The following is a 13,670-nucleotide window of genomic DNA, read 5'->3' on the forward strand; positions in this document are numbered from 1 at the left end:
TTTCTACTTGCCAACAAAAGAAAATGGGAACGCATCACGCTTCGAAGATCATACTTTTCCCAGAAAAACCTATGTTTTGAATTTCTACCGCTAGAATGCATGAGCATGATTTGCTATTTTTATAATAATTATATTATGTGATTATGACTTTTTGATGAATAATAATAGATAGCATGTGGATATATTCTAAAAATATAATTCAAACTTCTCAATTTTGTTTAAAAGTAGTTTTTCTGTAATATGGCACTTTTGTTCTTTTGTGATGTTCCCCCGACTGTAGGCTGTTGGCAGATGGCAGCACTGTAATGGCATCAGCAGGTTCTGTTTTCTATTTTGTTTTGGATTATTCAATGTTGCTGACTGCTGACGGAGAAGGAAGATTGTTCGTGATCGTGTATTGAAAGTTTATTATTATTTATGTAAATGATCCTAGATCATTTCAATCTATTGCAGTTGCTTGCAAGTGATAATAGTTTCTAGTAATAGAAATGATTTTTCCATTGTCTGGTTATATTAGTTGGGATTTCCAAGTCCCTGTCTGAATTACATACATAACCTATTTTAATAGAAATGAAAGTGTAAGTTTTTTCCCTACAGTATCTCAATCAAGTTTGGTTGTCCTGTGTCAAGGTAAAACTAATACATCATAATATCTAGCATTATATTTGCTTTTATACAATTACATCAAAATACCTGTTTCATGTGCAACATTATATAAACAATGAAGTATAACTTCAGTAACTTCTGGAACTTAGTTTCTTCATTCTATTTCAAAATAGGCCTACTTTGATTCAATCTAATTTAATTAATATTAAAGTTCTAATTCTACACACTATATAAATATCTCTCTCATTAATAATTTTTGTAAGTAGTCTTACAAAGACTACTAGATTTTAGATAATTATTGACAGAACTTAGTGATTCATAAGTATAGTTTCGATAAGCTGATTCTGTTTTGCCGCTTTGTTTATAATAACTTTATTACTCACAATATAACTATAATAAATCACACAACTTTTTAATGACTATGAGTTAATGGTATTGATGCTTATAAATATAAAATGCTTGAAGATATTTTATAATAATCCATAAAATTTAAAATAAAAAATATGAAGATTAGCCGCTGTGACACGTGAAATACTGAAATAATTAGGATTGTTCATTACCAAAATTTTTGCATATATAGGCTAATTATTGTGTTTTAGTACCCAACTCACATTCGTCAAGCATCAATATTAACTTTATTGATGCTTTCATAGCGTGTTTTGAAATGGGAAATGGATTTTTCCATGTTCAAAGAATAAGTATAGGCTTCCAAATAAGCTCATTCATCCATTGCCATAAAGTCATAAAGTACCTAGTTATCCAAAATGTTATTAAGATCAATCTAGAAGCATAGGGTGTGAACATTTCAACGTATATGCTGTTATTGTGTAACTTAGTACCTATGTTATATTTTTATATCCATAATCCAGATCGTTTGTTTTAAAAAAAATCAGAATCTCTTATTAGAGTAGGCCTTTAAGAATTGTCAAATTTATAACACAAAAAAAGATCACAAAGGTACCCTCTCTACACACATACTCTTCCTTGGTATAAAATAGTCTACTCCACCGATTAAATAGCTTTTCAATTCCTTCCTAAAAACATCGAGATTTTCACAACTTTCCAAATGAGTAGGAAATAAATTTCTAATAAATTTAAGACCCATATATGCTGGTTTGATCGTTAAAAAGAGCTGTTCTGTGGTATAGTGAAGCACGGTCTCCTTTATTTCTTGTATTATATCTATGAGTATTGTTACTTCTAGCCATAGTCTTTCTCTTAACGTTCATAATCACTTGATAGTTATAAATAGAGGGGACGATCAGTTTAGACTGGGGGCTCACGACTCACGTCTTCTATCTCTGCTCATTTATTTGTATTATCCTTATTTTATTATCTAGTCATGTGTAATAACTTTTTGTGACTACTGCTAGGCTTATATTAGCCCATACTTTATTTTCGTTATTCAAATTGCATTCAATCTTTATTCCCATGAAATGATTTTTCATACTTTGTAAAATTCGCTGAATATTGATCAATACTGTCTTTGTTAATGAAATTTTGCGTATAAACCAGTATATATTTTAACATACATAAATAATGAACTAATATCTAATAAATTCAATAATTAACTTCAGTTTCCTGACCGTTCTATGTGTGCAGACAACAGACACCCTCAATCCTTTCTCTCTTTCGCACTAATTCACTAATTAACTTGAGTTTGCTAACCGCTCTCTGTGTGCACACATCCTCTATTTGCACAATTTTACTTTCCTTGCCCTATTACCATAAGTAAGGAAAGTATTGCTTTCCGAAAAAAATAAGGTACCCCAATTTCTAAATTTCTATACGTTTCAAGGTCCCCTGAGTCCAAAAAAGTAATTATTGGGTATTGGTCTGTGTGTGTGTGTGTGTGTGTGTGTATGAGTGTATGTGCGTCTGTGTACACGATATCTCATCTCCCAATTAACGGAATGACTTGAAATTTGGAACTTAAGATCCTTACACTATAAGAATCCGACACGAACAATTTCGATCAAATGCAATTCAAGGTGGCGGCTAAAATGGCATAAATGTTGTCAAATACAGGGTTTTTCGCAATTTTCTCAAAAATGGTTTTGATCAAATTTATACCTAAAATAGTCATTGATAAGCTCTATCAACTGCCACAAGTCCAATATCTGTAAAAATTTCAGGAGCACCGCCCCATCTATGCAAAGTTTGATTTTAGGCCTCCAATTATCAGGTCTCAGAAATAATTTAAATGAAAAATTTCGAGTGGAAAAGATTGAGCATGAGAATCTCTACAATTAATGTCTAGTAACATTTTCACCTAAAATTGAAAATAAGCTTGAAATTTGAGAAAATGTGATTATTCAATTGCAAATTGTCGATTTTATTAAATCATTCACTATGGAGATAGCAGATCTCGTGTGTCTCCAGCGTTATTGTCCTGTCACAAGCTGGCTCAGATCTTTGAATAGTAGACTTGAGATGCGCGTGAACACTACCTTTAGGTGATCAATTTTCATAACGTCAAGGAAAGTTGTGTGAGTGCGCCACACCAGATTTTTGCAATATGTTTTAGGTTAGTGACTTGTAAACGGAGATGAGTTCGGCTCGAATGGTGCGCACTGCGAAGACGCGGTTTGTGCTGTTGGCGCTGCTGCTGTTTGTGTTTGTGGCGCTGACCTACCTCTACCACTCCAGCCAGACCAAGGTGGACGAACTGAAAAAGCATGTCGCCAACTGTGATCAGCAACAGGAGTCGCTCGCTGCACAGCTGCAAGGTATTCAATCGTTCCTTAATTATATTTTTATCATTGAGATATCCAACCATGCTCATCCACTTGGTGATGAATCATTAGTGGGTGATGATTGGAAGCAAGACAATAGGATTTCCATATCGTTGCGAGCAAAACATTCATTCATTCATTCATTTAATCCATCCATTTATTCATTCAACAATACAATCACAAATCATAATTTAGATATGATTGGACCAGAGCAACAAGTCTAGCCCAAAAGTGCTCCACATCCAAATTTTATAAATAGTAAAATTTCCAAATAGGTTATATTTTCACTTCTAACGCTGCGTTCCAAAGTTTTTTTTTTATAAAAAAATTAATAACTCAATCCTTATAGATTCTATTAGATTGAACGGAACTTAACAAACACATATGTTCATTATTAGTATGATAAGTTATGTTCATTCTAATAGAATCTATAAGGATTAAGTTATAAAAATTTTGCTAATTACTTTGGTGTAAATGCAGCTTAAGAATTTGAATTAAATTATATCAAATCAAATTGTTTATTGCCAAAAAACCTTGCTATTAAAACGTTTATTGCTATAAAAACGTGAATATCATAATCTTATTTTAACAATGTGTCATTAATATTATATAATCAATAGGCCTATTGTAAATAGCAAATCTCAAATTCATGAATAATATTAACAAAATTGATTAGTTGTCGGATATGAAGAAACTAGATTTTTTTAATTTAGAAGGATGAAGTACTGACTTGTATTAAACTACATGAATCACTGAGAACAAGAAAAATTTAGTTATTTCGGAAAATTTAAGCCAAAAAATACATGAAATAAGAAGATATAATAAAACATGAGACTAAAAATGATTTCCCCTCATTAATTTATATTAAAACAGCTTATAGTGGCAGATTTTAATTTTGTATCAAAATTTTTTAAATAAGTGCAATATTCTAAAGTTTTTAATTTATTGTGATACATTCTGTGATTCAACCTTCAAAATTCAAAATTTTAAATCATCATTCCTGGACCGAAAATCAAGTAACGAAGCAGTGTGTGATTACGTAACCTTATCTTTTGGACAACATTAACATTTTATCAAAAATTTTGGAGAGAAATAGTACAGGCTCAGCCTAGTTTTTCCTCCATTGTCATAATTGTATTATGATTATAGTATTTCATACAATGAATAAATTATAAATTAATCGATTGTTTGCAATTCAGCGTATAAATTGATTACCCAGTAGGCTACTATTTGCACTAGAAAGCTAGATGATAAATTAATTGCAATTAGAATAGTGTGCTTAAAAATGTATTTAAAAACATTACTAATGAAAAAGCACATAAGTTAAAGAGTCATTATTAGTTAAGCTCAATATTTTTTTTATTATTTTTTTATTATTTTTTTTTATTTCAATTATATTTTTTTAATATTTTTTTTTTTCGTATGTTATGTTTTTGAAAGACTTAAGCTAACGGAGAAGTAATTTCTGTCATCATATTGAGTTGTTCTTTTCACATTATTTTTGCGCAATATGTCATTGATTGAGTTTTTTGAAACAAAAAAGAGGAATATAGGTATAAAAGTTAATGGTTTTAGTTATAGAAAAGACCGTGCATTATTGAATGGAAATGTATCATGGCGTTGTCTCACGATTGGCTGTTCTGCGACTGTAAAGACTGACAGTAAAATGGCAAAAATTATCGAATCTGCTGGAGCACACAATCATATGGGCTTTAATGCTGATATACATTCTGCAAGTTTGGAGAACATTAATAATAATAGTAATACGCCTACTACATCACAAGTTGGTTCGCCTGCTCCCCAGTGCACCCCAGAAAAATCGACGAGTTGTGGACATGGTGCACTATGTACGCCGAAAATGCATGATATGGGTGTCAACACACCAAATTTCAGAACAATTAATGTGGACGAATCACAAAGTATAAGGGAACTGGAACTTTTGCAGCAGAGGGATGATCTTATAACTTTCTCGAGTGAGTTGAAAAATGAGGTTGAAAGGATGAATGCTGAAATTCACACACAGAGTACTGATCTCAATGAAATTATTAGGACGCTTAGAGAGGAGAATAGACATTTGTCTGAAAAAGTTATGTCGATGTCTGTTTCTATTGAAGCACTAGAGGCAGACAACTTAGCATTAAGGAATGAAAAGAGTATGGTTGGAGAGGAGAGAGATAAGTGGAGAACACTTTATGATGAGTTGTATGCAAAGTCAAAACAGTGTGCTCAGGGTGTATCAATAACAAGTAGAGATAGTTTTCGCAAGAACGCTTTGGTATATGAGGCTAATAGCAAGATCAATGTTAGAAATATTGCACAGAAAAAACAGCCAGTTAAAGAAGTGTCAAAGGTTCAATCTCCTTATAAAATCAAGTTGCATCATTATGCTGACAGTCAAGGAAGAAATGTTAGAAACGAGTTTATAAAGAAATGTAAGTACGATATCACTTCTTTCGTCAAATCAGGTGCCAAGTTTACTGACGTCCTGCCAGAAAAAATTGCAGAATTTGATCGGAACGACTTTTTGGTGATCCAAGCTGGCTCTAATGATGTTAGTAAAAATGAAGCGAAAAACATTCTTGTGGCTCTACGAAGGAATCTGGCGGCTCTCTACAGAACCAATGTTATTGTATTTTCTATTCCGCGCCGTTATGACTTGGTGAAGTGGTCCTGTATGAACGAGTTGATAACAGAAACTAATAGAGCAATGAGGAAGATTTGTCAACATTTCTCAAATTGTAATTTCATAGACATAAGCAACATAGGTGAAAGATTCCATACATCGCATGGCATGCACCTGAATGGATATGGTAAAAAGTATGTTTGTGATAAAATTATTCAGTGTGTGACAACCTATATTACAAACTTAGAAGTATCTCCGCCAATTCCGCTTCATGGTTCTTTTTTAGTATAGATGACCGGACTGAATGGAACTGCCCGGATAGAATTGATTTGAATAATGAAATTTTTGGTGAAAGTAGCACTCATAAGAAAGTATGTTTTCTGAATCTACAGGGTATGTCTGGAAAATTGAACATTCTTACGCAAATGGCAGACCAGCAAAATTTCAGCGTTATGTGTTTTAGTGAGCACTGGCAGCGGAGTGATGGGCTGAAGTATGAGATAATTGAAGGCTACGTTCTAGCATCTAGCTATTGCAGGAAAACTCATGTAAGAGGAGGCGTGGCTGTTTACCTGAAACAAGACCTAGCATATGAGGAGATTGAGTTGGATTGGTTATGTGAGGAGCGGATATTTGAAGCAGCCGCAGTTGACCTTAAAGAATTGAGAGTGATTGTAGTGAGCTTGTACAGATCACCGTCGGGGGACCCGGTCATTTTTTTACAAAAGTTAGAACAGCTCCTATTCTATCTTTTTAAACTAAAAAGGGATATATTTATTGGTGGAGACTTTAATGCGCATTTTGACGTGACAACTGATCAAGCCTGTGTGAAAAATTTCAAAAACCTGTTGACAGAATTCAATATGCACTACATTAACAGCTTGCCAACACGTGATAGTGCATGTTTAGATAATGTCATCACAACAATGGATCAACAGCACTATGTTATGGAAATACTTGATTTTGATTTCTCTGATCACTCTGGAATTACTGTTGCATTTGAGACAGAGTTTAGGAGAAGAAAAGAACCTGTTTTTAAAAGTTTAAGAAGAGATTTGTCTATGGAGAGAATTAGAGTGTTGGAACGGCGATTGATGTTGGTGAATTGGATGCAGATGCTGGAAGGGGAAGAAGATGCTCAATTGACATTCAATACATTTTTTGAAGCCTTTTACAGAATATTCGATGAAATATGTCCCAAGAGGCCTTTGAGATTAAACGCTGAGAAGAGAAATGTAGCTAAGTCAGGCTGGTATACACCGAAACTGAAGGAATTGAAAGACAAAATGATGACTTTCCGCTCCATTTTTCTTATAAGACGTAGCGATGATGCGCAACTGGCTTATAAAAGGAGTAAACAAATCTATAAACAGGAAATAAATAGAGCGAAGCTCTGTTTCAATGCCAACTGTATCGAAGAGTCGGGTAACAAATCAAAAGCTGCGTGGACTCTGGTGAACAAAGTTAGAAGTGGAGGATCAAAACGCACAAATATTGAGATTTCACCAGATCGTTTCAGCACGTATTACACATCATCCGTCCAGGAAGCGAAAGATGGCATCGAACAGCCACAGGTTACTGCAAGAGATTTCATGGAGCATTCACCGTCCACACATGAAGAATTCAAATGGACACAAGTGTCATGTGCTGATGTTTATAAGATTGTCATGGATATGAAAAACTCAAGAAGCAGGGACATTTTCGATTTATCCAACCACGTTTTGAAATGTGTAATCCAGTCTATTATTGTTCCATTGACTCACTGTATAAATTTGTGTCTACAACAAGGAGTTTTTCCAACAAAACTCAAAATTTCGAGACTTGTACCTTTGTTTAAAAAAAATGGAGACAGACTTACACCAAAAAATTATAGGCCTATCTCCATAGTTCCAATTTTCGGAAAAATTTTAGAGCATGTTGTGAAGCTTCAGATATGTACCTACTTCGATAGTTATAATCTTATAAGTGACTCCCAATTTGGTTATAGGGTGGGTAAAAGCACAACAGGGGCAGTTCTTACAATTATTGATCAAATAATAGAAGCATTCGAGAATAAATGTCTTGCTCAGATGACTGCCTGTGACTTGAGCAAAGCTTTCGATTGTGTCGATCACTCAATACTCCTTCACAAGTTGAGTCACTTTGGAGTACGTGGTTTGTGTCTTGATTTTTTTAGGTCATATCTAGAGAATAGATCACAAATAGTTGATGTCAATGGAAAACTATCTGCCATTTCTTATCTTAAATTTGGAGTACCACAAGGTTCTGTTCTGGGACCACTGTTGTTCCTTTGTAATGATAAATGATCTACCCAAGTGTTTAACATCTTCTAAAACCATAATGTATGCTGATGACACTTCTTTCCTAACTATTGACAGAAATTTCCAAAATCTCAACAGAGTGGCTAATCAAACAATAGACAAGGCTAATTCATGGTTCAAAGCAAATGGTTTCCTCCTCAATGAATCCAAGACGCAAAATACAATATTCACATTGAATAATAGACATGAATTGTCAAACAATTTTGTAAAAAAAATCAAAATTATTAGGAGTACAAATAGATTACCATCTGACTTGGAGTGATCATATTGATTTACTGTGCAGCAAGTTATCAAAGTCTATATATTTGTTAAAGACTCTAAAATATCATGTTCCATTCAACTATGTTTTAAATGTGTATTATGCTTTGTTTCATTCCCACTTGAGTTACAGTGTTATTCTGTGGGGAAATTGTTCACGGGTGTCTGAAGTTTTGGTTCTGCAAAAAAAAGCGTTAAGAATAGTAACTAACTCAAATGTGAGAGCTCACTGCAAACCGCTATTTGTCAAAACTAGAGTCAAGACTGTCATTTGTTTGTATATATATACGTTGCTTTTGTATATAAAATTGAAGGAAAGAAACCTTGATTGTAATATTAATGTGCACAATCATAATACGAGGAGCTATAGAAATGTACATATTCCTCAAGTAAGGCTATCAAGGACTTTGAGAAGCCATTTTAATGTGGGAATAAGACTTTTTAATCATTTGCCATCATATGTCAGAGATCTACCTTATCCTAGTTTCAGAAAGGCAATAAACAAATTCCTAAGTGACAACCCATTTTATAGTTTGACTGAATTTTATGAAAACTCCTTCAATTAATGTTTGTCTTATAAAATACTGTATATTATAGGACCTACTAGTATGTGTTATAAGATTATATTCTTATTTATGAGTTACCTAGATGGTATAAATTTGTATTGAGTGGGTCTCCACCCAAATTATTAATGTAATGTTTTTTTTAATTCTCTGACATTGTCTAATGCAATTTTGTAATTGTTCTTTGACAAAAATAAATTATTATTATTATTATTATTATTATTAGACTATATTATTACTTATTTCGTAAACACTAGCAATCGCCTGAAGAAATCTGGAAGACGAGATTGAAATATAATTACTAATTCAATTTTAAGAAATAGTAATCGATTTTTAAAACCCATTGGATTAAAAAAAATTTAATGATTTATATGATTTCTGTTATCAGCCTCTTTCAATGGTCTTGAAAATTCAATAGTGACTGCTGTATAGTTTGTGATTAGAGATAAGAAAATGTAAACAAATTAATATCGCCGGCAATAAAGGTAGATATTTAATTTGACTCATATCCGATCATGATTATTTGTATAGTAGTCTAGATTATATATAAAAATATTACTGCATAGCTATAAATTTAGCTGAGTTCAATGTTGGAATAATTCCCTGCTTGTTATTTTTCACAGTAATGTTACTTTTGATTGGATGAGTTTTGAATGTGAATCAATAATTCCATTGAACATAAATTTATAGCTATTTTATAACTATTTACAATAAAGCTCTAAAAATTATGCATCTTATGATTTACAGTTATTTTCGAATACAAACTAAGACTGGAAAAATCGTTGCAAAAAGAAAAGGCCGAGCATAAAGAAACTAAAGAAGAATGCCAGAATAAAGCACAAGAGGAAAAAATAATGAGAGAGAAAGAGACAAATGAGGCAGTTGATAAATACAATGCGTTATCGCAGCATTTCAAATTACTAGAGGTAAGTAATTGAATTTGTAGTAATTAAATTATTACTCGTTAGTAAATTGGAAATTATCCCTACATAATAATATATTTGGTGGAAGTTAATGTTGGAATATAACTCATCGTGTTATTTATCATATTAATCTTGCCCTGAGATGAGCATTCTAATTAATTGGAAATGAATTTATTTTTTTTGTGAAAACTATAACTACATAAAAGAAAGGAATATTAAATAATGAAGAGCATTCCAACCTATTATTTTGTATTTTATGTCCATAATGTGATTACAAAACTACAAAGATCCGTCAAAATAATAAAAAAGCACTAATAAGCTATTGAAAGCTAGTCACAACCAAAATTCAATTATTTAAGTTGCTATGTAATCTAACATCGTTTCGACTTGTAAATAAAATCTGTATCTGTTTGATTTTACCTTGTATTTTCAGAGCTCACATAAAGATCTAACAGAAGATTGCGATAAGATAAGAAAAGCACAACTGGAAAATGTGGACGATATAACAACTCTTGAAAATAAGATACAATCACTATTACAAGAGTTGAAACAAGTTCAGGAGTCCAAAAATAAGACAGTAGAAACGTGGAAATTGCAGTTTGAAGAATTGCAAAAGGAAAACGACCGCCTGAAGAAGGAGAATGCGCGATTGAAGAGTAGTCCTGACACCGAGCAGAATAAATTGGATTTTGTCAGTTTGGAGAACGAGTTGAAGAATACAAAGGTTTGTAAATCATGAAAAACTATGAATATTTTTATAATTTTTAATACTGTTTGTAGAATTTGTCAAATGCAGGAAAATCACTTATACATTCATTACGGCCCCATTACATCTGCGTATATTTTATAATATTACCAATTATGTGTCTCATCTTGATAAGCTTTTGCACATATCTGTGGCTAGATTTCTAATCAAATATGTGTGCTCTCATGGCCAAACTATTAGTGTAACTAGAGAACTATAGATAGCCATGGTCTATCTGATCAAAATTGAAGGGATTGAAGTCAAGTTTATCCTCTTTTAAAATATCACACTAATTTTATCCTACAAATTCACTAATACTTTGAAAAAAATATTAATTAAATACAGATATAAATTACTGTTTTGAAGTTTCATCAGTGAAAAGTGTCAAGTTGAATTTCTTATATGTTTTTCTCATATAATTATACACAATTCCGCATATCTTGCACAGTCAATCTGATCAATAAGTTAATTGGACGGAAATCATATTTCGCTAACCTCTGACCCATCACAAAACCTCGTATGAAATAAACGGCTTAGTATGCAATAAAATAAGCTTTTCCTGTATTATTGCGCGGTTCACTTCAAACTGTCAGAATTCCTCATTTATTTATTTATTGGATAGAGTAAACAATACAGTATTCGGAAAAGAAAAAAACAGGCTATTGTCCAGAACCTCTTCAATTTCCTAATTTTGTCTTAAATTGTCTTATATTATAACATCAATGTTTCCTATTCGACCATTTTTGAAGTAAACTCATTATAATATTTAGGATATAGGTTATATGAATTAAGGCCTAAATAATATACAATTGCGCATGATTTCGATCCGAAGAAATAAATACTATAGCAAAATTAATGATTTATTGCAAAGCCAAGAAATAAGGTAAGCATGAAATTTATATGGTTTTGTAGTTAAGGTACACTTGCCACTTTTTCTCACTCTTATAATGACCTTAACAATTGTATTGAAAAAGTTTATCCAATGTAAAAAAAGTGTACCGAACAGCCATAAAACCCTATATTTATAATAGTGGAACGAGTAAGTTAACATTCGTTGTTTAAAGCAAATTTGTGGTTGTATTCATTGCATTGTTACAGATAAATTGTTGTATCCGTAATTTATTATTTTTTGCAACAGATAATAAATTGAAAACAATGAATCTTACTTAGTTCGATATTGTTCAAACAACAATACAGTGATATACTCTGCAAACTGTCAGCATTGGTTGAATGGAAAGCCTTGTTATGTTTCACAAGGAATGCTGACAGTATAAAGTAAATCTCATTATAGAGAAAGATCTTATTGCCGTTTGAGGAAAATCTCATTCTAGATTTTTTTCACGTAGATATCATTCTCGTAATTTTAATCAAAATGTTTAATTGTTTCATTCTCAAACAGAGAGGAAAGATGTATCGCGAACATGTATTGAAAACAGAATGTTTGTGAAATAGACCGACGAAATTTGTGGTTTCCTAACATCAAAATAGAATAGAATAGAATTTATTGTTCCTCATAAAAATTTATTGTAGCAAAGCATTTCAGGTCCATTTTTATTGGAACTTTTTTGCTTATTTTAATGTCTGGAAACCACGTACGAAGTTTGTCGGTCTATTTTAGAAATACTCTAAAGTAACTGGCATCTAAGCATAATTCTTGCCTATGGAGAATTTTTTTTTTAATATTATTGATTTTTGTACATTTTTATAATCAGTCTAAAACTAAAACAAAATCTCAAGCAAGGGAAACAAAATATTCATGATTTAACAGGAAAACTGTACTCTCAACAACAACTAATATTCACTACTTGTCACACCATAATATTTAGAAACATACCTATCTCAAAAAATTTCAAAATTACAGATCACGCCAGTATAAGCGACTTGTTGTAAAGTGGTTAATTGTAAGTGACCAAGAGGAACGCTTGCTTCTCTCTGTATATAGGTAGGGAATATGGAACTTGGTAATCTTGTCTGTGGTCCTTCGGAATCCAAGTCCCATAGTGCCATTTTTTTGTAGCCAGTGTATTTACTGTTATAATATTAATTGTTTTTGATTATATAGTCCATCGTCATCACCATCATTCATTATAGTTTTGAAAAATTCTTTATAAGTTAGTAGTTAATTGCATTGCTATAGTATATCTCTATCTTTTAGTTTTACTAATTTTTAGTCATAATTTATAACGGGCTGTTTTTTTTCTCTAATATCGACTAATATTTTATTCATATCATATTTTTACTCTCTATTTTTCTCAAATTTAGTTTTAATTAATATTAATTTCTTAAATTTAGTTTATCGGTTTTAAATTTAGCGAATTACGCCGGCCCTCAGAAACACAGTCTTAGCCTACATGTGAGTCTCTCATAACGTAAGGGTGTATATAAATGTACTGTAACTGTACTGTATTATTTTTTTGTAAAAAGTGAGAATAAATTGATTTGATTTGTTGAAATCAACTTGAGAAGTTGATACTGTACTAAAATGTCTAACTCGTAAAATTATTGATATTTTCATTTTAGTTTCAATATTATAAATTCTACAATTTTGTTAATTTTGTATTATTTATTTATTGTGAACAGACAGCACTGGAGCAGTGTAGGGCGGGAAAGCCCGTATCAATGAAGCAGGAACAGTCAGAGCGGCTCCAACGCTCAAGCCGTGGGTCCAACACCCATAAAGCTCCTCTGCCCAAGGTTTGAAACTTCACACTTTTTTCAAGTTCTATTGAGCCTGTTGTACTTGATATTATCTAGCCAAGTCACAATAATCTGAAACAAACAATAGATTAGGGTAAGGTTTATAGAACACATATTAACATGCTTGCACCATTTCACATATATGATTTATGGTCCGTTAGATTTAATTAGGGACTCAAAATATTACTGACCAAATTTC

At 32.1% G+C, this 13,670-nt stretch overlaps 1 protein-coding gene across 1 annotated transcript; it reads left to right on the forward strand.

The window, feature by feature from the left end:
* Window positions 1–337: 337 nt before the first annotated feature.
* LOC120355645 (Golgi integral membrane protein 4-like) lies at window positions 338–13,468 on the forward strand (the record flags this gene model as incomplete). Its single annotated transcript, XM_039444254.1, has 5 exons — window positions 338–578; window positions 3,134–3,335; window positions 9,854–10,032; window positions 10,463–10,753; window positions 13,355–13,468. Coding segments are annotated over exons 2-5 (765 nt in total), but the record flags the coding sequence as incomplete, so codon positions are not given.
* Between the last annotated feature and the right edge of the window lie 202 nt (window positions 13,469–13,670).

Source organism: Nilaparvata lugens, unplaced genomic scaffold (genome assembly GCF_014356525.2).
Source record: "Nilaparvata lugens isolate BPH unplaced genomic scaffold, ASM1435652v1 scaffold3851, whole genome shotgun sequence".
NCBI lineage: Eukaryota > Metazoa > Arthropoda > Insecta > Hemiptera > Delphacidae > Nilaparvata > Nilaparvata lugens.